The 26,413-nt window shown below is 43.4% G+C and overlaps 1 protein-coding gene across 4 annotated transcripts in view; it reads right to left on the reverse strand.

Moving 5' to 3' along the window:
- FANCG (FA complementation group G) overlaps positions 1-26,413 on the reverse strand; it is a 97,243-nt gene that overhangs the window by 55,280 nt on the left and 15,550 nt on the right. For all 4 annotated transcript variants that reach the window (XM_075854940.1, XM_075854938.1, XM_075854939.1 and 1 more), the window contains 6 exons: positions 25,855-26,011; positions 23,851-23,981; positions 21,043-21,189; positions 18,566-18,726; positions 16,890-16,956; positions 14,960-15,264 (listed from right to left, as the gene is read on the reverse strand). In XM_075854940.1, coding sequence (XP_075711055.1) covers positions 14,960-15,264; positions 16,890-16,956; positions 18,566-18,726; positions 21,043-21,189; positions 23,851-23,981; positions 25,855-26,011 — 968 coding nt within the window. The remainder of the gene's footprint in view (positions 1-14,959; positions 15,265-16,889; positions 16,957-18,565; positions 18,727-21,042; positions 21,190-23,850; positions 23,982-25,854; positions 26,012-26,413) is intronic.

The following is a 26,413-nucleotide window of genomic DNA, read 5'->3' on the forward strand; positions in this document are numbered from 1 at the left end:
CTCCTTACATCCCCTGAGCATTTTCTTCTCCACCTTCACTATGTTCACCTCACTATTCTATAAAATCTTGCTTGAAATATAAACATGTGAAAAACTTGCTGAAAAGTTCATGAAGTATTACCCAGAACATAAACGCTGCCTAGTCCCAGTCACTTACCTCTCGGACAATTCATTATGTTGTGGTAATGAGCTCAGTGGCATGACACCCTCCTGCTTGAGCACCCCCACTCTGACCAGTGCTATATACTCTGTATGTGTTATACCTAGCCTAGCTCCCTGGACAGGACTGGGAATAAAAATCAGCCCAGGCTGACGAATGACTGCAGCCCATTCATGCATGTAGTGAGTACATAGAAATACACACATTCAGAAGACTAGAGGAACGTCTTCCAGCACATTGGCACTGGACCCCCACTACTATGTTGATCTAGACACTAGAATTGGTGCTGCCTACTTATGCCCCTCTAGCCAAATCGTACTTTAACCCTAATCTAGGAGTTGGTTAGAATAAAAATGTTACTGCTATCATTTACGAGACCGGGAAACAGCATAGCACAGTAAGCTCGATTGTTTCCACACTATCACCTTGTCAGACAGTGGCCAGACAGCAGCGGGACCAGGTAAGACGGGGGTCAGGGAGCCCTGTACTAGATATAGGTGTGGGTCCCAATCTAGTACACATTTATGGCATATTCAAGATGGGAAAACCCCTTTAAAGTCTACCTCTCGCTTTATACAACTTATGACCTATCTTAGAGACACGTCAGATGTTGTGATTGTCTATGTATTGAGACCCCAGTGATCGCTAGCACAAAGGGGAACAAACCTTCTGATATTCTAGGCTACAAGGTTCTCAGAGCTTAAACTCTACAGACGATATCTTCTCTATGACATGGCAGAAGTGGTTTAAATGACAACTGTATCTCCAAAGTGTGCGGTAACAACCGGAAATTACAGGGGCAGACATACCCTATATGTAACCTGTGCAGCTTCACGGGGGCCCTGCTGGCAAGGGGGACCACTGTTATATTAAAAAAAATAATAGTGGTCCCTACTGTCCATTAAAGGATATGTAAGGGGCTACACTCCTTATCAGTGTCTCACAATTACAATAAAAGAACTGTATGGTAAAGAATTGCTCACGTAACTGGAGCAATACAAAACCAGCGAGGAGCAAGTCAAAACTTTAATACAGAGACCTTAACAATAACGGTTTGCACAGCTCATGGTTTTAAGTGAAGTCACTAAATGGTCCATAGGTTTCTTTTATTTGAAGCGAACGCTAGCTTTAAAAAAACTAAACCCTGTGGACGATTTAGTGACTTCACTTAAAACCGCGAGCTGCACAAACCGTTATTGTTAATGTGTCTCACAATTGGGGTTTTCTGAATAGGTAGTGTATGGCTAGCACCCCACCGTCATCAAATTAGTGGCTGGAAATCAAGGACCCTCTATACTGTTCCTGCACAGGGACCCCTGTTGTCGGTGCCCCCCTTGTGTCATTTGCCACGTGTGACGAGACCTCTGGAATAACTAGATCTACACATAGTCCCACATCTTCTAGTGAGAAAGAAAATATTGAAATGAAGGTGTGAAATATCGCTTTCTTGAATTGAAGGCATTAGTGACGGCAGCAGCTTCATAGACTGTATAGTTTAAGCAGTCAGTTCAGGAGTAATGGCGAGGATCTCAGCCGCTTCCTTTAATCCTGGCAGATTTATGACCTTTTATCTCAACTTTGGGCCTAATAATTTGTTAATCATTTGTACCAAATACCATCCCTTCTACGGTTACTTGATTGGTCCTTCTGGAAACGGACAGAATCAGATGGTCAGTCCGGGTATGGTAGGTCCTGAGGCGGAACAGGACTACAAAAGGATTCAGAATGGGAGGACCAGAGGTGTTTGCAAAATAAAAATACAAAATCACGTCACCAAGGTTATTTTTACTTTAACCCCTTCCCGCATTTGGGCGTAACTGTACGTCCGAAAACCAAGTGATTTCCTGCAGACGGGCGTACAGTTACGCCCTGGAGATAAAGCGAGCACAGGAGCTGTGCGCACTTTATCTTCAGCGGCTGTCAGCTGTTATACACAGCTGACATGCCGCTGCAATGGCTGTTACCGCCGATCGCAGCCATTTAACCCCTTCAATGCGGCTGTCAATGACGTCCGCCGCATTGAAGTGGTTTACAGAGGGAGGGAGCTCCCTCTGTAACCCCCGGGCCCCCCCACGATGGATCGCGGGTGGCGATTGTTGCTATGGCAACCAGGAAGCCGTTACTAGGCTTCCTGGTTGCCCAGGTACGGTAGCCTATTAGGTCCTGCTCGAGGCAGGACCTAATACGCGAACTGTCAAATGAAGAATGACAGTTACGATACACTACACTACATACATAAGTAGTGCAGGGCATCGTACCGGGGATCAGCAGACCAGATCTTCAAGTCCCCAGGTCAGTGTAAAAGAAAAAGTGAAAAATCTAAAAAAAAATGTGAAAGAAAAAATAAAATAAATAAAAGTTAATAAATAATAAAAACACTTGCCCTGTTTCCCTGATCAACTCCTTTTATTATTAGAAAAACATGAAAATATGAAAAAAAACTATACATAATAGGTATCGCCGCGTTCGGAACGGCCTGATCTATAAAAATATCACATTATTTTTACCGCACTGTGAACACCGTAAATTTTTTTAATAAAAAACAATGACAGCATTTTATGTTTTGGTCATCTTGTCTCAAATTTTTTTTAATAAAAAGTGATCAAAAAGTTGCAAGTAACGCAAAATGGTACCAACAGAAACTACAGTTCGTCACGCATAAAACAAGCCGTCCCGCAGCGATATCAACTAAAAAATAAAAATGTTATGGCTGTCAGAAAACGGCGACACTAAAACATGATTTTTTTTAGAAAAGAGTATTTTTACTGTGGGAACGTAGTGAAACGTAAAAAAACTATATAAATTTGGTGTCGCTGTAATCGTATCGCCCCGCAGAATAAAGTTAACATGTTGTTTATACTGCACGGTGAACACTGTAAAAAAGACACGTGCTGGAATGGCTGTTTTTGGGTTTCCTCATCTCCCAAAAAAATGGAATAAATAGTGATAAAAAAAAAAAAAAAAATCGCATGTACCCCAAGATGGAACCAATAAAAATTACATCTCGTTCCACAAAAAATGCGCCCTCACACAGCTCCGTCACCGGAAAAATAACACGTTATGACTCTCGAAACGCAATGATGCAAAATAATTCTAAATGACGGCCCAGACTCCTTTTTAGGTCCAGTAGAATTTCACTAAACACCCCACATCGTCATTTGCTGGACCCCCCAGGTGGACCCCATGGACACAGCGGATATGAGGAAACTTTAGGACCTTGTGCGGCTTATAGGGCTGGTGAAGAAGTCAAATATAAGGCAACACTGGAGCGCAGATATTTTGTATAATACCCAATAAACCCAACCTGTGTATAAAGGATTGGTTCAAAGCGTACCACACCAATCCATGGATTATTCATTCACCCCATTATTACATCATCCTTTTATGACCTGTTGCACTCCGCCAAGCTTACATATACCCTGATGTACTCCGCCCAGCTTACATATACCCTGATGTACTCCGGCCAGCTTACATATACCCTGATGTACTCCTCACATATTACATATACCCTGATGTACCCGAACATATTACATATGCCCTGATGTACCCGAACATATTACATATACCCTGATGTTTCCGCACATATTACATATATCCTGATTTACTCCTCACAGCTTACATATGCCCTGATACCACATATGGGGGTATTCTGGAGAACCCACTTAACAATTTATGGGATGTGTGTCTACGGTGGTACAAGCTGGGCACAACTCATTGGCCACTGAAATGGCATATCTGTGGAAAACAGCAATATTCAATCTGCAACATCTATTGTTTACTCATTTTTGCAAAACACTTGTGCGGTCAAAATGCTCACTACACCCCTAGATCAATTCTTTGAGGGATCTAGTTTCAAAAATGGGGTAATTTTTCGGGGGGTACCACTGTACTGGTACTATAGCTCAATGCAACATGGTGTCAAAAAACGAATCTTATAAAATCTCCACTCCAAATACTAAATGGCGCTCCTTCCCTTTAGAGCCGTGCTGTGTGTCCAAATAGCCGTTTATGACCACGTGTGGGGTATTTCCCTACTCTGAAGAAGTTGCTTTACAAATGTTATGGTGCTTTTTCTCCTTTATTTGTTGAGAAAATGAAAAAAAGTTTTAACTAATGCTGCGTCTTATTGGAAAATAATGTAATTTTTCATTTTCACTGCCCAATTCTAATGAAATCTATGAAACACCTGTGGGGTCAAAATGCTCACTACACCCCTAGATGAATTTCTCAAAGTGTATAGTTTCCCAAATGGAGTCACTTTTGGGGGGTTTGCTTTGTTTCGGCACCACAAGACCTCTTCTAACCTGACATGGTGCCTGAAATATAATTTAAGAAAAGGAAGGCCCAAAAATCCTCTAGGTGCTCCTTTGCTTCTGAGGCCGGTGTTTCAGTCCAGTAGCGCACTAGGGCCACATGTGGGATATTTCTAAAAACGTCAGAATCAGGGCAATAAATATTCAGTTGTGTTTCTCTGGTAAAAACCTTCAGTATTACAGGAAAAATGGATTAAAATGGAATTTCTGCAAAAAAAAAATGAAATTTGCAAATTTCCCTTCTACTTTGCTTTAATTCCTGTGAAACGCATAAAGGGTCAAGAAACTTTCTAAATACTGTTTTGAGTACTTTAAGGGGTGCAGTTTTTAAAATGGGGTGATTTGTGGGGGTTCCTAATATATAAGGCCCTCAAAGCCACTTCAGAACTGAACTGGTCCCTAAAAAAATAGGCTTTTGAAATTTTCTTGAAAATGTGAGAAATTGCTGCTAAACTTCTAAGCCTTGTAACGTCCTAAAAAAAATAAAAGGATGTTCAAAAAACGATGCCAATCTAAAAGTAGACATTTGGGAAATGTTAGCTAGTAACTATTTTGTGTGGTATAACTATCTGTCTTACAAGCAGATACATTTGAATTTAGAAAATGCTAATTTTTTGCAAATTTTCTCTAAATTTTGGTGTTTTTCACACAAAAATATTGAATATATCGACCAAATTTTTTCACTAACTTAAAGTACAATATGTCACGAGAAAACAATCTCAGAATCACTTGGATAGGTAAAAGCATTCCAGAGTTATTACCACATAAAGTGACACGTCAGATTTAAAAAATTAGGCTGTGTCATAAGGTCCAAAAGTGGCTGCGTCCTTAAGGGGTTAAAAGGAGTCTAGAAGACCATAAGGTAGATGTCGGGTGACATTATTGCTGTTAGCAATGACTGGCCTTCACACTCACACAACATGCTGTGCCTATGGATGATGCATAATTTGAACATTTAATTTTGCATACAGAAAGTCTTTCACGTATCGGAGAATCCTACCGGCCATCATACACTCTTTATTAAATTATATGTTTAGAGAGGCGCATGCGCGCGGGGCTAACGGTGGACGTGTTTCCCTAGAGCTCCGCACCTCAACGGGAGTATCCAGCTATTTTCAGCTGCTCACATCCCACCGGAATTCCTTCTGCTTCCCCTCAGGGACCTTTTGATGGCAAAAGGGAACGCCAAAAAGTCAGGGATCATGACCAGATCGGTGGCTGCTAAGCCGGAGCCTCCATTGCAGATTGCACATGCGGAGCAGGCCATGATGGCGCCGGACCCGCCTCACCACAGTTGCATGCACCCTCATCGGACCCAATACACAGTGTGGATTGCGGTACCCCATGTTTTCAGAGCCCAAGCCCTGCCTCAGATTTGTTTGGTGAAGATGACTCCAATGCTTCCTCCACAGGACTTGCGGTGCGGGGGTTTTCAATTAGCCAGGCTGGGCAGGAGGGGGTCTTCTCAATTATCCTCCTCACAGCTGCATGCTGAAACTGGGGCATATTCTGGTAACAAAGTTCTTATTGCACGCTTTTCACAACTCTTAGGCCTGATTTACACGAGCGTGTGCATTTTGCGCACGCAAAAAACGCGGCGTTTTGCGTGCGCAAAAGGCACTTAACAGCTGCGTGTGTCATCAGTGTATGATGCGCGGCTGCGTGATTTTCGCGCAGCCGCCATCATTATGACACTCCGTTTGAATGTTTGTAAACAGAAAAGCACGTGGTGCTTTTCTGTTTACATTCAGAGTTTGACAGCTGTTGCGCGAACCACGCAGTTCGCACGGAATTGCTTCCGTGCGACCTGCGTGGTTTTCACGCACACCCATTGACTTCAATGGGTGCGTGATGCGCGAACAGCGCACAAAGAAAGGATGTCGTGAGTTTTACGCAACGCACTCGCTCTGCGCAAAACTCACGCACTGTCTGCACTGCCCCATAGCCTAATATAGGTGCATACGACACGCGTGAAAAGCACGCGCGTATATTACGCTCGTGTAAATAATGCCTTACAGCAAGATTTTTTTTAAAAAAAACATGTGTAAAGATCACATCTGAACTTAAAGCTGACTTTCATGCTCTGGGGTCTAGAATGGAAGAAATGGAGACTAAAATTGTTAACACAGTGACAACTGTTAGGGTATGTGCACACGGTAGCAGGCTTTTACGGCTGAAATGACAGACTGTTTTCAGGAGAAAACAGCTGCCTCGTTTCAGCCGTAAAAGCTCCTCCTCGTATTATGCGAGACGTCTGTGACGCTCGTAAATCTTGAGCTGCTCTTCATTGAGTTCAGTGAAGAACAGCTCAAATTACGTGGCAAAGAAGTGTCCTGCACTTCTTTGCCGAGGCAGTCAATTTACGCGTCGTCGTTTCACAGCTGTCAAACGACGACGCGTAAATGACAGGTCGTCTGCACAGTACGTCGGCAAACCCATTCAAATGAATGGGCAGATGTTTGCCGACGTATTGTAGCCCTATTTTCAGATGTAAAACGAGGCATAATACGCCTCGTTTACGTCTGAAAATAGGTCGTGTGAACCCAGCCTTAACCAGCACTCAATACTGAAGTATTGTCATTTTAAGATTAACATGTATCAGATGCATGAATCACAAAAGTATACTGTGCATTTTCCTGTCTTTTTTAACCTTTATTTGTTATGTAACAATGTGCACTAATTTGTAAATAAAAAGGGCAGGTGAAGGAAGTGACGCCAGGGCCTTGAGAAAGCGTGTACGCACGTGAAACGGCCGTAGGCAATTCCACATCCTGACCGAGATCTTTTTGTAATAAAGAAATTGTTTTGCCAGCTCCGGTGAGTGCCTCGATTATTCCTCTACAATATATTCAGCTGATTGTGCTACACTTTCGATGAGCAACTCCGTGGCAATTTACCTGCAATTATCCAAATAGAAAGAAAGCCATACTTCTATACTCCCATTCCGATTCAGTGCCAGCCTCCTTCCCATTTATATCTTAACCAGCACTCTGATTGCATTGACGACATATACCAACAGCTTGAGGAAGCCCACTATAAGCTTGAAGATATGGAAAATAGATCCAGGTAGGAAAATTTCCGTATAAGGGGTCTGTCAGAAAACATCCTTGATTTAGAAACTGCGGTACACGATCTTTTCAAACATCTCCTCGCTGATTTGCCGGACCGCTACTTTGATATTGACAGAGTGCGTAGGGCACTTACAACTCCCCGCACGGATGGACAGCCCAGAGATTTTTACTCTGTGAAGGAACAGGTTATGAAAGCTTCCAAGACCTCTGAACAGTTATGCCTGCGTAACTGCGATATACAGATCTTTGTTGATCTGGCTCTTTGCACGATCCAGAGTCATTCATTAAAACCTCCCCTCCAAGTACTGATACACCAGGAGATTAGATATAGATGGGCCTTCCCTTTTCATCTCAGATTTTCCTATCGCAATCGATCACAGTTTTGCTTCTCTCCAGGAAGGAGAAGCCATTATGGAACGTTTGGGACTTCTTTCAAAGGATGGTACAGCTCCGCCGAGGAAATCACCACCGCAGAGGAAATCACCACCACCCGTTTCCTCCTCTTCTACAGCCAGTCTTCGACCGCTCTGGAGCTCCAGATCTTCGTCCCGGCCTTCGACTTCTACTACCTGAACTTGCAAGTCCTTGATGCATTCCGGATAGAATTCTCACAGGATCCTGTGATTGGAACCTTCTCCACGTACTAGTTCTCTTTACGGTTTACTATTAACGTTTAATTTCACATTAATATAGCCTTTACTATTGTGGTATTTTATGCTGTTGTCCTTCAGCTAGATATGGGCTGAGCTATCGAGAGCTGGCCCTCCCGTTGGGTGATGGCATGCCCGCCTTGGGATCTTGAGACTCCACTGATATTATATTGTTCTTGTGGTGGTGATCTCTCAACATCCCCCATGGCCCTATTTGGGCATTGCTCTACATCTTGCTATATGTACCAAAATAATTTGTTTTTGTTTTTTCTTTTGCTCCTTTCTTGTCCCCTATTTATGATGGTCGAATGTCTTAGGAATTGTGTTTTCTGTGAACATTTTGGTCATGGTGACCCTCCACCCTCATTTAACATGGTCACTCACAATGTTCAAGGCCTCAACTCGCCGACTAAACGGCAGCAAGCATTCCAAACATATAAATCCTTGCATTGTGATATTGTGTTTCTACAAGAACTGCATTTGTCCACTAACTCTTGTCCTAAACACATCAAACCACGGTGGCAGATCCTAAGGGCAGGTATTTGCTCATAAATGGTACACTAAAGGTCACCCAGGTCACATTTATTTCTTATTATGCACCAAATGAAGGCCAAATAAGTTTTTTCAATGCAATGTTCAGAAAATTACTTCATATCCTTGGTAAAGTGTTTTTAGGCGAGGATTCTAACGTAGCATTGGATCATCTCCTTGACAGAACGATTGCAGGTCCTTTCTCCCTTCACCCCCTCCTAAACAAGGGTTGCAATTAGCCAAACTCTTACAATCATGATTTTGTTGATGCTCGGAGATCCGCCAAGGTCTGCACCAGGGATTACACCTTTTATTCTCATGCCCAGTCATCTTACTCTCGCATAGACCATCTCTTCCTTCCATCTCAGCTCTTAAATAGTCTACTCTATGCCAAAATACATACCATTTCGTGGTCAGATCATGACTTGGTTTTGTTTACATTGGATTGCTACCCTTAGAGGGAATCTTATTCAGATTGCCTCACATCTAAAAAGAACTAGAGACCAAAAAGGAAGCGGTTTATTTAGCTTTAGTTAGAGAACAAAAGGCAGATAAACAACTTGATTTACGCTATAAAATTGAAGATACTACTATCTAGAAAGTCACATTCGTTGGACGCAGTATAATTTTTTTTTCCCAAAGTGACAAACCATGGACCATATTAGCTCAGAAACTTGCTCCATTGTCTCGTAACTTTATGGTCCCTAAACTAAGGCTAGCGATTTGTAATCTCACGCAACACCATTATAAAGAGGTTCTTAATAGTTTTTTATTCTACTCCTAGTACAAATCCCCTCCCCAGCTAGATAAAGTAAAAGCGGAGGCTTTATTTCAGGAATCTCCTTGACTGTATTAAAGGATCCCCACAGAGATAATATAGAGGCCCCTATATCGACTCAGGAAGTGATTAAATCCCTCAAATCAGCTAAATCCCCAAGACCAGATAGGTTCCCTACACTATACGCAAAAAAAATTTGCAGATGTTTTGGCCCCTCGCTTGGGTCACCCTCTTTAATGCTTTGAGAGATGGTGGTTCTCCTGGACCTGAAGCCCTGAGGGCGTACATTTCGGGGATCCCAAAACCAGGTAACTTCCCCTCTTCTAGTCAAAATTATAGGCCAATAACACTAATTAATGTCGACATGAAGATTCTCACTAAAATCTTGGCCACGAGACTCAATGCCTTTCTAGAACAATACATTCACCCTGATCAGGTGGGTTTCGTACCGAACAGATAAGCGGCTGACCAAACTAGAAGACTATCTTCATCTTATATCCCTTGTTCGTTCCCGTTTTCCGCGATCCATCCCAATGTGAGCATGGCGCCTGTCGCTTGACCTGCATAAAGCTTTCGATTGCCTGACCTGGGACGACTTATTTTTTGTTTTAAGACGTTGGGGGTTTGGCGATAAATTTAGTACCCTTTTGAAAAGTCTATATTCGACTCCATCTGCCCAGGTAATGATCAAAGGATTTTTCTCAGACCGTAAATCCATAGCTCGGGGGACGAGACAGGGGTGCCCCCTTTCCCCTATACTTTTTGTCTTAGCAATTGAGCCCCTGGCCCACCTGATCAGGATGAATAAAGACAAAAGGGAGTTGAGGTTAGGGGTCAGACACAAGTGTGCACTATATGCGGACAACATCTTATTGGTGTGGTCATCCCCCCTTAGGGTATGTTCACACGAGGGCGTCCGTAACGGCTGAAATTACGGGGATGTTTCAGCCTGAAAACATCCCCGTAATATCAGCCGTAACGGCATGTGCAGGCGCTTGAACGCCGCGTCAATTACGGACGTAATAGGCGCTGCTATTCATTGGAGTCAATGAATAACGGCTCCAATTACGGCCAAAGAAGTGACAGGTCACTTCTTTGACGCGGGCGTCTATTTACGCGCCGTCATTTGACAGCGGCGCGTAAATTACGCCTCGTGTAAACAGACAAACGTCTGCCCATTGATTTTAAAGGGCAGATGTTTGTCAGCGCTATTGAGGCACTATTTTCGGACGTAATTCGGGGCAAAAACGCCCGAATTACGTCCGTAAATAGGCCGTGTGAACATACCCTCACGTTCCTACCAAATCTTTATCACGTCTCAGACTGATTTTCCCAAATTTCAGGATTGAAAGTCAACCATGACAAGTCTTAGGTCTTGAACATCAGCATTCCACATTCCATGGCCAAGTTGACTAAACTGAGCAGAGATAGAGGGACGAAAAAAAAAAAAAATCTATCTGGGGGTTCACCTCACGCCTTGCTATTGCACCCTTTTTTGCACAAATTTCCTCCCTTTAAAACAAAAACTGAAAACAGAACTGTTACACTGGGCTTCTATGCCTCTTTTCTGGTTCGGCAGGATAGCAGCTATTAAAAGGACGGTTCTTCCCAGGATCTTATACTTCTTCCGCACTTTACCAATAGATGTCCCTGCCCCCTATTTAAAAGACCTTCAAAGGCTTCTATTGTCCTTCGTTTGGGGTCCTAAACTATGTAGAGTCCCACAAAGTACTCTCTATGCTCCTAAAGTCTTACCGAACTTCACTAAATACTATGCTGCTCGTTTGACACCCTTAGTCTCAATTCCACAGTTTAAGTAACCAAACACGTAGGATTTCTATTGAACAGGCAGCTACTCCTGATGTTCCTATAGACCAGTTGCTATGGCTGAAACCTAAACAAAGACCACCTGTGTTATGCCCACTCCTCTCTTCTTCCTTTGAAACTGTGATTCAACCTATCCCACAGTGCGTGTGTGTGTGTGTGTATATACACACACACACACACACACACACACACACACACACACACACACACACACACACACACACACACACACACACACACACACACACACACACACACACACACACACACACACACACACACACACACACTCCTACCTTTGCTCCTGGAATATAACCATCAGCGTTCCAATGGTGGTTGGATAAAAAGAGATACCGTAATAGACACTTTGATAGACTGGGCGTAAAACCCTGTCATTTTTATCAGTCTATATATCACACGCCGGAGATTTTTCGCTTTCACCAGATTCACCATTTTAAGTAATTTAAACCTACTTCAGTTCTGCAAAGTACTTCAGTGTTTTAGAATTTATACTTGAATAATTCTAGTGGTCATCATCTCTTGTTTAATGTTTACTCATTTTTGGTTTCTCCATCGGACAAAACTATCATATATGTCTATGTGGGGAAATTACTTACCCTAACAGTAAAGAATGTGTGTATGTTCACACGCAAACGTAAAATACGTCAAATTACGTTGCTGTTTTCAGGCGAAAACCGCTCCTGAATTTCAGACGTTTTACGGACGTTATTGGAGCTGTTTTTCATTGGAGTCAATGAAAAACCAGCTCCAAAAACGGCCCAAGAAGTGTCCTGCATTTCTTTGATGCGGGCGTATTTTTACACGTCGTCTTTTGACAGCGACGCGTAAAATTACACCTCGTCTGAACAGAACATCGTAAAACCCATTGCAAGCAATGGGCAGATGTTTGCAGACGTAATGGAGCCATCTTTTCAGGCGTAATTCGAGGCGTGAAACGCCTGAAAATAGGTTGTGTGCACATACTCTTAGGCCTCATGCACACGACCGTATTTTTTCCCACCCGTAAATACTGGCGTAAATACGGGTCCGGTGTCACACGTATTCCACCCGTTTTGCACCAGTATTTACGAACCCGTGCCCGTAAATATGGGTCCGGTGTCACACGTATTCCACCCGTATTTACGAGCACGTTTTTGGCGGCAAAATAGCACTGCACTAATCGGCAGCCCTTCTCTCTATCAGTGCAGGATAGAGAGAAGGGACAGCCCTTTCTGTAATAAAAGTTAAAGAAATTCATACTTACCCGGCCGTTGTCTTGGTGACGCGTCCCTCTCTTCACATCCAGCCCGACATCCCTGGATGACGCGGCAGTCCATGTGACCGCTGCAGCCTGTGATTGACCTGTGATTGGCTGCAGCGGTCACATGGCCTGAAACGTCATCCAGGACGTCGGGCCGGATGTCGAGAGAGACGCGTCACCAAGGCAACGGGCGGGAGACCGGACTGGAGGAAGCAGGAAGTTGTCGGTAAGTATGAACGTCTTTTATTTTTATTTTTTACAGGTTTATACTGATCGGTAGTCACTGTCCAGGGTGCTGAAAGAGTTACTGCCGATCAGTTAACTCTTTCAGCTCCCTGGACAGTGACTATTTACTGACGTCGCTTAGCAACGCTGCCGTAATGACGGGTGCACACATGTAGCCACCCGTCATTACGAGAGCTCCATAGACTTCTATGGGCTGCCTGTGCCGTTATTACGGCCTGAAATAGGACATGTTCTATCTTTTTCAACGGCACGGGCACCTTCCCGTGAGAAAACGGGAAGGCACCCGTCGCCAATAGAAGTCTATGAGCCCGTTATTAGGGGTCGTAATTACGACCCGTAATAACGGGAGTTTTTACGGTCGTGTGCATGAGGCCTTAGGGAATGGAAAGATATGGCAGAACGTACTGCAAAAATCTCCATTAATGCTTCGCTGGTTGAAGCCAATTATAAAGTATTTTTACGATGGTACTTCGTTCCCTCTAGACTGGCCAAGATGTTCCCTTCTACCTCGTCTTCTTGCTTCAGACATTGTGGATGTGTGGAAGACCCTCTGCATATATAACGGGGTTGCCCAAACGTACGCCGGTTCCGGCAACGAATCTTTAATATGTTATATTCTAACACTCAGATTAATTTCAACTTTCCCCAGTCACAGGCATTACTTAATGAGACCATCCCTGGATTATCTAAGGCCTCTCATAAATTTGTATCCTCTTTTCCTGGCAGCCAAAATTGCTATAGCTACATCCTGTAATTCCTCTTCATCTGGTTAAAGAGGCTCTGTCACCAGATTTTGCAGCCCCTATCTGCTATTGCAGCTGATCGGCGCTGCAATGTAGATAAGAGTAACGTTTTTATTTTTCAAAAACGAGCATTTTTGGCCAAGTTATGACCATTTTTGTATTTATGCAAATGAGGCTTGCAAAAGTCCAAGTGGGTGTGTTTAAAAGTAAAAGTCCAAGTGGGCGTGTATTATGTGCGTACATCGGGGCGTTTTTACTACTTTTACTAGCTGTGCGTTCTGACGAGAAGTAACATCCTCTTCTCTACACAACGCCCAGCTGCTGGCAGTGCAGACACAGCGTGTTCTCGAGAGATCACGCTGTGTCGTCACTCACTTCCTGCCCCAGGTCCTGCATCGTGTCGGACGAGCGAGGACACATCGGCACCAGAGGCTACAGTTGATTCTGCAGCAGCATCGGCGTTTGCAGGTAAGTCGATGTAGCTACTTACCTGCAAACGCTGATGCTGCTGCAGAATCAACTGTAGCCTCTGGTGCCGACACGATGCAGGACCTGGGACAGGAAGTGAGTGACGTCACAGCGTGATCTCTCGAGAACACGCTGTGTGTCTGCACTGCCAGAAGCTGGGTCTTAACGAACAGAAGTGGATGATGCGGATTCGTCAGCATCATACACTCCCATTCCTAACGCCCAGCTAGTAAAAGAAGTAAAAACGCCCCGATGTACGCACATAATACACGCCCACTTGGACTTTTACTTTAAACACGCCCACTTGGACTTTTGCAAGCCTCATTTGCATAAATACAAAAATGGTCATAACTTGGCCAAAAATGCTCGTTTTTTAAAAATAAAAACGTTACTGTAATCTACATTGCAGCGCCTATCTGCTGCAATAGGAGATAGGGGTTGCAAAATCTGGTGACAGAGCCTCTTTAAGACTAAACTGAATTGGACCGTTTACACTGTGTGTTCTCAGATAAATCTCTTAGGTTCATTTTGCCTAGAAGACATTTGACCCTCATTCTCCTCCCTTTTATTCCTTCTTTCTTTTTTGAAATGGGGCAATATTTAAATCATGACAGACAGATATATTCCTTTTTATGGGGATTGCCCCCGGATGCGCATTGCATTGTTTGATGTACAGTTTATCGTTTCTTGAAAACCTTCAATAAAAATGATTGAAACATAAATTATATGTTTAAAACGGAAAGGGAAAATGTAAAGAAAGGCGCCATGAACCTAGTGCAATCCACAGACCGAGGGAAATGCAAGCTCAAAAAGAAGGCAAAAATAAACCCAAGATTAGGGACTTCTCCACACTTATAGTTCATGCTCCTATGTTACAATGTAGGTACAGGCATGGCCCCCTCCCCGCATACCTTGTGAAGTCAGCAATGGATTCCCTGTGCTCTCCCAGCATGCCCTGGGCCTCTCCCTGCAGCAGATGAGCCGCAGATGCCCATAGGACACAGTTCAGCTGTTCCCTCATAGACTCGGCCTTCTCGTGGTCGCTCCTGAGGACATCTATACTAATAACACCAGTGGTGAGGTGACCGAGACTCTCCAGCAGCTCCGAGCACACAGTGATGGCGTCCTGAAACCTCAGATTCTCCAGAAGAGCTGCTGCGGCTTCAAGATAAAGGACTGAAATCCTGGGCAGAGGAGCAGGACTGGTGCAGAAACCCTGAGAAGAGAAAGTCAGCAAACCTGTTCTCATATGGACCTGGTATATAATGTCCCAAAAGGCAGAAAATCCCCAATAGAAATCGCTGAAGCTTCCGCTCAGGTAGATATTTTATGAAGCCATTTCTTTTAGTTCTATCCGATTTTGGGAAAGCTCGGGGACAACCAATGTGGCTGCTGTTATATTGGTTGTTTTCCAAATGTTTTATTCAGGTGATTAGCAATAAATTTTCTTAAAGGGTTTGTCTCATGAAGACAACCCCTATCCAGGGCCTTTGGACATCATACAGGGCAATTTTTGCATGGCTATTGATCTGGCCAGAGAACAGCAAAAACAGAAGCTTGACAGGGGAGCCGACCCGCGGTGATCACCCGATCACCACAACAGCTGAAATATGAAAAGGTCCAGAAGGTGTGCCCTACTACCCAATAACACCCATGCTTGTGTGAGGTTTAAGGCTATGTTCACACTGGGTATTTTGCCGAGTTTTTTGACGCGGAAACCGCGTCGCAAAACTCGGCAAAAACGGCCCGAAAATGCCTCCCATTGATTTCAATGGGAGGCGTCGGCGTCTTTTTCCCACGAGCAGTAAAACTGCCTCGCGGGAAAAAGCGACATGCCCTATCTTCGGGCGCTTCCGCCTCTGACCTCCCATTGACTTCAATGGGAGGCAGAGAAAGCGTATTTCGCGCTGTTTTATGCGCGCGGCGCTCAATGGCCGCGGGCGAAAAACGGTGCGAAAATCGCCGCAAAAAAATCGGCGTGCAGGGAGAGGAATATCTGCCTCAAAGTTCCAAACGGAATTTTGAGGCAGATATTCCTCCCCCAAAATACTCCGTGTGAACATAGCCTAAGGTTGCTCAGGCCACATCTATTGTCCATTATGGGACTAAATGGCAAACGACGGAGAGATCTTTTCCTGGAAGGGCTAGATTACTCATCCAGGATGTATACGAGATATATAGGTGATGTCCAGTTTAGACAACCCCCATTCAGTGGCTCTTCCCCAGGTGACTAACTGATCATGAGGGGTACTAGCACAAGAAATCAGCGGTTAGCGTCCAAAGACTATTAAAAAGACAGCTTGTCTACTTTCATAACGTGTATGTTTTAGTAAATGACACTTGTGGAGCCACTTTTCATAAAACTCTACATTATGCCATTCCTCAGTTATTCCTCCTGGGAATGTGTGCCCAATGTCAATAAGATGTGTCACTATTCACGCTAAACAACACAATCAGTGCTGACACTGTAGGGACAAAAGGGAATGGTAACACCCAGCCCTCAATTCATACATTTCCAGGAGGAACAACAGAGGATTGGCACAATGGATAAGTTCTAAAAATAACAGCTCCAGAACTAGGATTTCACAGGGAAAGCAAATATTTACTAAAACATATGTCAGGAGAGCAGACAAGTCCTCTAAAAACAAAGCATTACACAACGCCTGTTGAGTCATTGTACTGCATGGATGCTGCGTCCTCCAGATCGAGAGCTGCTCTTTGTAGATGGCTCCCGCTCTAGAATCTTCATATGCTCAAATATTACATACGTGGTGTGTGTCTAAAGCACTTTAATAAAGTTATTTAGCAGATCACCTCGCCCAGCGCCAATCTATCACTTACCTGCCGCTGAGACCCATCCTGCAGAGTGCTCATCAGCTCTAGGTAATGCCCCACTGCTTGTTCTATACTGTAAGGAGACAAAACACCAAACCCATCACAGTCTGGACCACTCGTGTGTAGCTGTAACTGTCCAAACACCCCATACATGCCTAGTTTTAGTAGTCAATGGTCGAGAACATCACAGATCACTTTTTCGGCAGACAGTAGTCTACCTTCACGAACCATCGCCTATACGTTTCTAAAATGATGGTGAGCCGATCTTATGTGTATGGCAGCTTCAAGGGGTTGTCTCATCAGAATGTGGCTCCTGGAGTGATCAGCTGGGGGAAACCACGACCAGACAGATATTTCCCCTGAATGGTCATTTCTTGTAATGCCAGTGTTGGCTCGAGCCTGCCAGAATGGGCGCCGCTCATTTAGAGCATCTTTCCATTCTGGCTCACATAGGAGGTTCCTGATCGGAGAACCCCATCTATGATGTCCAAATAGAGCATATGGACAGGGGTTGTCTTCATGAGACAACCCCTTTAGTGTCCTCTATGCTTCTTACTGTGAATGGGCAACATAACAACAGACCATTAAGGAAAACTGAGAATTAGAGATGGAGCCTGAAGGAGGGGAGGGGGGGACGGGGACGACTGCTGATAAATGCAGAATACAAATCATATAATGGCCGGAAATAGTGTTATTCCTCATGCGCACACGCGTGCACGCACACACACACACGACAGTGGTGCTTTAAAAGGCTATGTACATCTTTGAGGTCATTTTTTCATAATAAATAGTCAGTGTAAATAGTCTTTATTAAAAATTCCTTTTACTTTGAGATACAGCTGTTCTGTATTCTCTATACAGATCAGCTGTATCGCTCGTTTTACACTGAATCAGTCAGTCCCGCGGACCTGACTGGTTCAGCGACAGCGGATCCTGTGTCTCTGACACACAAGATCCACCTGTTATCTATCACATCTAAATTATGAACTTACATGTGATCGTTTACAGGTGGATCCTGCGTGTCAGACACGCAGGAACTGCCGACACCGAACCAGTCTGGTCCGCGGGACTGACTGAGTCAGTGTAAAACGAGCGATACAGCTGATTTGTATAGAGAATACAGAATTTACAAAGTTACACTAATGACACTGACTAAGTAAATAATAAAAAAAGCCCTCAAACGTGTACACAGCCTTAATGTTATTAATTGACTTTCACAAATTGTTAGTAAGGCTGTGTTCACATCAGCGTTGCCTTTACGTTGAGGGGTTCCGTCGGAGGTTTCGGTCGTGTTAACCCCCTCAACGAAAAGGCAAAAACGGAAAACTTAGCTTCCATTTGCATCGCAATTGATCTCAATGGTGACGGAAACGTTGCGACAGGGTTCCGTTTTGACAAAATCAATAGCGCAGTCAACTCAGACGGAACCCCCCAACGTAAAGGCAACGCTGATGTGAACAGGCCCTAGAGCTCCAAGAGAACAAAGCCTCCTGCTGGATAGCAGTCACACAACATTTCCTTTATCTTTCTGGTCTTTGATCTTTAGATACAGTCAATCACAACATGGACATAATGCTGATGACCTCCTAGGCCTAGCCTTCTGTTATAACATAGCAGAAATCCTCAGCGTGTTAACATTCGGCTAAGTGTTAGATTGTGCTTTTTTCCACCATGGATCTTACCTTTTGTGCTGCAGGCAGTGCCTCGCCATGAGATATTTCACCTCACAGGAGCTTGGTGTGTGGATGAAGCTGCTCAGAATTGGAGCGCTGGCGATCAGCTCAGTTCTGAAAGGATAGGTAGTCTTTCTGGAGGAATCAGCTGCAATGGGATTTTCTAAGGCCTGGAAATCAACAAATCAAGTTTAACCCTCAGTCTGTCCTTGGGATGTGCACACTGCAGATTTTGCTGAGGGAAGACACATACAGTAATGTCTTATGCAGCTTCCCATGGTGCCACCTGCCATCATCACACGGGGCATTCACCAGCATTGATTGGATATTGATATGATATTTCCTGAGTGTCTGATCAGATCATAAACGAAGGCTCACAAGTTTATTATTTTTCAAAACGGTGTAATTCCTAACCTAGCGCGGAGTCAGGGATTACAACACTCAAGCTAGGGAGTTACAAAACAACACTGGGTCTGGAGTGCTGCTGCTTTCCGAGGACGTTGAAGGATCCTCCAGACTTTATTATGCGCCACAGGCCCTTCACGCATCAGTAGGAGTAATGTCGGCATGACATTAATGCTTAGTATATGAAAATCTCTTTAAAAGGCATCACCAGACACAATCTTTTATTTTAGGGCATTTAGTATAAAGCGTCCTCTGGGAACATCTGCATTAGCTCGTTCCTTGAAAAGCTTAAGTCTGTGCGGCCAGACAACGCCGACACATGGTGCCGCAGTTCCAGACAGTCGATAAAATTCTGCGCACACAAGCTTTCAATATGTATATATTGCACCAGCTGAATATCTCCGTTTCCTGTCAGTAAATAGAAACACTCTGGTTTACACCCACAACCTGAAAACGGTCTAACCTAGTCTTGCTCCCACAGCTCAAGGTTTGCTACAATGTATTAGAGTAGGCAATCCTCTGAGCCAGACATTGCAGCAGCCTGAACAGTAACACATTGTTTACATTCAGAGGTCCTGAACTAGTGCTGCTCACAGCTGAGGGTTTGTTACAATGCATGTAATGTTGACACATTGCAACAAACCATCAGTTGCTGTGTGAGGAAGACTAGGTTAGATGGAGGGTTTTCAGCCTTTACATGTAAATAAAACATATTTGTTTTTACTGACCGAATGCAGAGATCTTGAAGATCATGAGAAATTGAAACAAAGTATATTAGAAAGTTGCTAAACTTTTCATTATACCATAATATTTACTGGACAATATAACCAGTTCAGGACCGGGCTATTTTGCGCCTTCAGGACCAGACACCGTTTAGCCATTTTTAGCACGTGTTCGTTAAATTGCTATAACGTTTTTATTTGTTGGGCTAACGACGTGATTTTTGCGACGTTTTTTCCGTAGACAATGCAGGTTTCATTTTTTATCGTTTTTATACACACCTTTTTTGCGATTTTAGAATTTTTATTCATAAAGTTTGAAAATAATAGTAAAAAAATAAGCTTTTTTACGTTTCAGCTATTTTTTTGGGGTAATAACATAGTTTTAACCTAAAATAGACCTTTTATTTGTGATCGTCATTGTCTACCGTAAATTTTTATATATTACATGTCTATATTAGAGTAATTGGGTCAACGCTAGCGTTACAACAATGATTGGCGGGGGGAACGTTTTTTTTTTCTGGGTGGGTATTTTATGTGTATTTATTATTTAATTTTTTTTGCACTTTACTTTATTATTTTTTTATTACTATGGTCTGTCTGTCAGAGGTCAAAGAAGACCTTTGGGGAACTATGTATATATTTTTTTTCTTTCTTTTACACCATCTTTTCCACTGTAACTGGAGCTGCACAGCAGCCCCAGTTACAGGGGAAATCAGCCCTCTCATAGTGACGATTGTCACTAATAGGGCTGTGCTGGGTCTTGTAAGACCCAGCAGCAGTCTGTCACTAACGGGACCCGGCGATCATGTGACCCGTCACATGATCACCGGGAGGAATAGAGACAGCGCCGCTGCTGCTGTCTCTATTCCTATACACAGCGTTCATTGAGCGCTGTGTAAAAACACATCGGAGAAGACAGAAGCAGTGAAAGCTGCTTCTAGCCTCTCCTCAGGGTCCCCGGCAGTCACTGACAGCCGGAGACCCGACATTCAGCTGCCCGATCGCGCGGGCAGCAAGTTAAAACCCGAGCCGTAAAAAGTCTATGGCTCGGGTTTTAAGGACCCTGACCGCAGGCCGTAAAAATACAGCCAGCGGTCGGGAACCAGTTAACTCAAATGCACAACATTTTATGATTCTGTATTTCTGCATCGGCAATCCAGATGGTGAGCACCAATAGGATCACATTTTTTATTCAGGTTTACAACCATTTTACCATTCATGTGTTCCTGATATTATTCAATACAATATTTTACATAAAAGTCTCCAGTAGGAGGCGCTATATAGCAAAGAATAATCAACATAACACTATACTCCCGGCTAATGAACCACGGAATCTATTACAAGTCACAAGATATTTACTGTATGAAGCAGAGCGAGAGCCTCCAGTTCAGACTCGGTTTCTCCCAGGTCACGATATAAGACAGAACTGTGGTACAGAGCAGACAGGCACCGGAAGTCCCTCCTCAGAGCCAGCTTCCAGTACTGCAGGGACACCTGCGGCTTTGCCTGGGGAAAATATCACAAGGTCAATAACCCCTACATTTTGACAGATGCTAAATCTTCTTTATAAAAGATCACCTGTTTCCTGAGACATTTAATGGGGGTTCTTTACTTTCATACAAAGGTAACTATCGGGTCAGGGGGTAACTTTCTGAAAATAGCTCTGCCCCGATCCAGTCTCCAGTCAGTGATGCAGCGGTCGTTCATCTTAGCCATTGCACTTAGTCCATAAGCCCCACAAGGAGATCACTTAAGAATGGAGTGTTTATTACATGCAAAATCTGCACCCCATCCGGACGGCTGCACAGTTAGAAGTGTAGGACCCGTTCAACTGTCTCCTGGCTATAGACATCTATATTTTGTATCCAACAGAATGTGCCTAGTTGGGAATCGCTACTTATAGCGCCAACGTCATGCAACAGCAATGCTATAAATAAGGGCGTCTTTAAGATACCCATTATGTGTTAAACCCGCAGGCGCTGAAAGCCAGGGTGCTGCATACCACTATTACAGATCTTCTTAAAAATTAAGTTGGAACATTGGGAGAAGAACCAGTCAGTCAGCGGATTGAGTCAAATCAATGTTGCCAAGAGCGAGCGGACTGCAGAAGTAGTGTACAGCTCCCCCAAATACTGCCATGCGGCAATGCTGTGTGTATTCAATGATTTAACCCTTTATAGGAATCTTATACACGACCCTATTTCTAGTATCACCGTCTGATGGCTGTGGCACTTTCTAGTTGCTGTTTAAAAGCTGTAGAATTTAAAGGGCTAGTCCTGCCTTATATAAATAAGACTAACTCATAGCATAATGGAAGTCTACAACTTTCTAACATACTTTGTGTTCCAATTTCTTACCATTTTCAAGATCTCCACTTGTTGTCAGTAAAATGGAACATTTGTGTTTACATTCCGAGGCAAAAACCTGTCCTGACTTAGTGCTGCGCATAGAAAAGAAGGGTATGTTTTGTGTAGGCAATCCTCTGAGACATACACAGCAGAAGCACAAATCTCTCTTCTGTCCTGGACTCCAGGATAAAAACACCAACTGTGTGAGAAGAGCAGGGTCAGGACAGATCACTTCTGCATGTAAAGAAGGTTTCTATTCACTAAAAGCAAGCAAAGATTTTGAAAGTGGTGGGAAATGGCGATGCAAAGTATAGTAAAACATTTCTGAACTGCTCACTATACAACGATTAAGCTTTATTTACATAAGACTAGATTAGCCCTTTAACCCCTTAGTGACCACTAATACGCCTTTTAACGTGATTCACTACTGGGCTTTAGGCTAGGCTGACGCCTTTTCACGTCAGCCTAGTCTAAGTCCTGCACGGGTCTCCCGTGCAGGCAGGAGCCGGGGCTCTGCTGTCTGATGACAGCTGAGCTCCTGCTCCAACGCCCGCGATCGAAGTTTACTTCGATCGCAGCCGTTTAACCCGTTAAATACCGCCGTCAATAGCGACCGCGGCATTTAACTTTGTTTACAGAGGGAGTGCGCTCCCTCTGTCACCCATCGGCGGCCCGCGAATGCAATCGCGGGTCTCCGATGGGGTGTCATGGCAGCCGGGGGACTGATAAAAGCCCCCAGGTCTGCCCTGGACATATGCCTGTTAGGACGCGCCGGAGGCACGTCCTAACAGATTGCCTGTCAGATTTACACTGACAGGCAATAATGCTCTGGTATACGAAGTATACCAGAGCATTATAGCAGCGATCGGAACATCGCACAGTAAAGTCCCCTAGTGGGACTAATAAAATCAGTCATCAAAGTGAAATAAAGATTATTAATAAAAAGTACAGTAAAAAAATAAATAAAACCATTTTTTTCCATAAAAAGTGGTTTTATTTAGTAAAAGTGTAAAAAAAAAAAAAAAAAAAAAAAAAAAAAAGTACACATATGTGGTATCGCCGCGACCGTAATGACTCCATTAATAAAGTTAATATGTAATTTAAACCGCAAAGTGAACACCTTAAAAAAAAAACGCCAAAAACCATGGCGAAATTGCAATTTTTTTCCATTGCCCCCCAAAAAAGTCATAATAAAAATGAATCAATAAGTCCCATGTACCCCAAAACAGTACCATTCAAAACTACGTCTTGTCCCGCAGAAAACAAGCCCAAAAAATCACTACATTGATGGAAAAATAAAAAAATTACGGCTCTTGGAAAGCAACGATTCAAAAACAAATAATTTTAGTTCAAAAGTGTTTTTATTGTGCAAAAGTCATAAAACATAAAAAAACCTCCACATGTGGTATCGCCGTGATCGTACCGACCCATAGAATAAAGGTAACATGTTAATTACGTCGCACAGTGAACGGCGTCAATTTAAAAACGCATAGAACAATGGCGGAATTTCAGTATTTTTTTATAATCCCCCCCAAAAAGGTTAATAAAAGTTAATATAAAAATTATATGTACCCAAAAACGGTGCTATTGAAAAGTACAACTAATCCCGCAAAAAACAAGTCCTCATACAGCTATGTAGACGAAAAAATAAGAACGTTATAGCTCTTTGAATGAGACTATAGAAAAACGAATAAAATAGCTTGGTCATTAAGGCCTAAAATGGGCTGGTCACTAAGGGGTTAAGCTGAAATTCTCACATATGTTGTCTGGTAATGGAGGGTATTCACATGTTTATAGGCGACTAACATTACTACTTTACCATCTTGTAGAAGGAGCATCCTAGACAAGTGTAGATCTCCGCTAGCACTCTGCTAGAACACAGACTGCTGGCGGCTTCCTGGAGGAAAACCACCGCCCTGGGGAAATCTGATGCGTTCATCGCAAAAACACCTGAAAAAGGGTACATTCTCATTAATGCAGGATTTATAGGTAGAAGTAAAAAAAATGGTATTAATAATTTACAAGGCGAGTCAAAAGTTAAGAAAAACCCACAAAAAAAAAAAAAAAAAAAAAAAAAAAAAGGGTTCTCCGACAGCTGGGACCTCACCAGTCACGAGAACGGGGGTCCAGTTCCCCCCGTTTAAACAGGCCGGCAGGGAGATAGCGGTGTACAGCGTTCGACTATTTCTGGCGCTCCATAGAGAATAAATAGAGCGGCAGTGCGCATGAGTGACCTGCTGGTCCGTTTAAATGACGGGGACCGGGACTCCCATTCTCGTAATCAGTGGTGGACACCCTCTGATCAGCAAGTTACTTTAACTTGTTCTGACCGGAATACCCCTTTAATATTGCGGTTTTTCTCATGCGCTTTTAGATGGGGAATCTTTTTTTTATTTTGATAAGCTTGCCAGATACAATTCTGAGAGAGAAACCTGAGATAAATAGACATGCTGTGGATTTTGAAATCTGAACCGCAGCACAATTTACGTGTGGATAAATTCTGCAATGTTTAGATGAGATTACTTGAAAACAGGGGTTCTGGTGGCATATGAAGGAGGAGATTCTAATCTTTCACATGACACCAGGATCGCAGTTCTAGACACATTCTGTGACACAAACGGAGATATCACCAGTTGTATACACAGTCGGAAACGGAAGCTGTATACTATATGATCACGCTGTGTTACTGGGCAGGGAAGGGGGGAGAAGCTGTATGGTGATAGGACAGCGTCATACAGAAAACATTACACCGCCCAGAGTGAAAAGTAAGAGTCACCTCCTATTTGGCTATTAGAGCCACATTAGAATATTTAGAGAAATGCTCATAACTTTGCAAATAACGTTTTTAAAACAAATCCAACTGTAGTTAGGAGCAGCTAAGCGCCTATTAGATTAGTTAGGAGAGAGGACATTAATAAACTAGTGACAGATCCTCTTTAAGCTATGGATTTGCTGTAGGAAATCCGCACGTAATAGGTATTGTGTGCATGTGGCCTTAAACTGACAAAGGGGTGGAGCTAAACTGATGTCTGTTTCCAAGGGTGACCAGCAGAATTTTGAATACATTTAGAAAGCAGCTCTGTATAATAATTGAGAACTCACTACAAAAACAGTAAATGAGTACTTGAAAAGTTAAACAACTTTTTATATTTATACTGCCAAATTTAGTTAATACTAGAATTACACTTTAATACTAGATTGGTTGCACCACTTCTGCTTTCTATTAGGCCAATAGATGTTTTTATGACATAAGTTAGGGTATGTGCACACACACTAATTACGTCCGTATTTGACGGTCGTATTTCGGCCGCAAGTACCGGACCGAACACAGTGCAGGGAGCCGGGCTCCTAGCATCATAGTTATGTACGATGCTAGGAGTCCCTGCCTCGCTGCAGGACAACTGTCCCGTACTGTAATCATGTTTTCAGTACGGGACAGTTGTCCTGCAACGAGGCAGGGACTCCTAGCATCGTACATAAGTATGATGCTAGGAGCCCGGCTCCCTGCACTGTGTTCGGTCCGGTACTTGCGGCCGAAATACGTCCGTCAATTACGGACGTAATTAGTGTGTGTGCACATACCCTTACTCTACCCTTCGAATACTGCTTGAAAATCGGCACATGTTCCTGTTTTGCAAGCTAAAACATGCCAGACCCATAAGTAGCATTTTAATGTCGTTTCAATGGAGGGGGGGTGAAACGCCTCTGCCTCTCTCTTTCTCGAGATACGCTATACAATATTGAATTTCTATGTCCAGCTTAGCACTGGCAATATGTAGAGATGTATCCACAACATACAGAAGAGGACACGGGCAGGAGTTACCTTTAAGGAGAGAAGCGGCATTGTAGAGAACGTCTTTTACATGGCTGGTGGTCTGGACTGTGAGGACGCCCTCTGGCTCCTCCGGTGACAGGGTCCATGCCTTGATCAGCAGTAACAGGTCGTCTTCCTTGTGAGAACAGTTATGGAGTTCTGGATTCTAGAGATAGGAGAAAGAACATGAATTTAGGGAGCTGGTCATACAAATTAGAGGGGTGCTACACAATAAAAAAATTGTTCTCAAATTGCTGGAATTGGGTAGAGGTGAATTAACCTAAAATACACCTCCTTGGGATACTGCCTCCCCCCGGTGGGTCCCATTCAGTACATGATGTATGTGCAGAAAGGCCTATTCTATAACACAAGTGATCATGCACACAAGAGGATGACGTCTTGTCTAGGAAATGCACCGTCTAGCAGCGAAAATGAATGATTACATTATATTGGGGAAATGCTACTCAAAGGGAATGTCCACCTTTGAAAACCATTTTGTTTGAATAGGCCAAAACTTCTGTGCAGATTTGATGTTGTAATAATCTTTATAGCAGTTGTCGTAAAAAAA

Source organism: Rhinoderma darwinii, chromosome 1 (genome assembly GCF_050947455.1).
Source record: "Rhinoderma darwinii isolate aRhiDar2 chromosome 1, aRhiDar2.hap1, whole genome shotgun sequence".
NCBI lineage: Eukaryota > Metazoa > Chordata > Amphibia > Anura > Rhinodermatidae > Rhinoderma > Rhinoderma darwinii.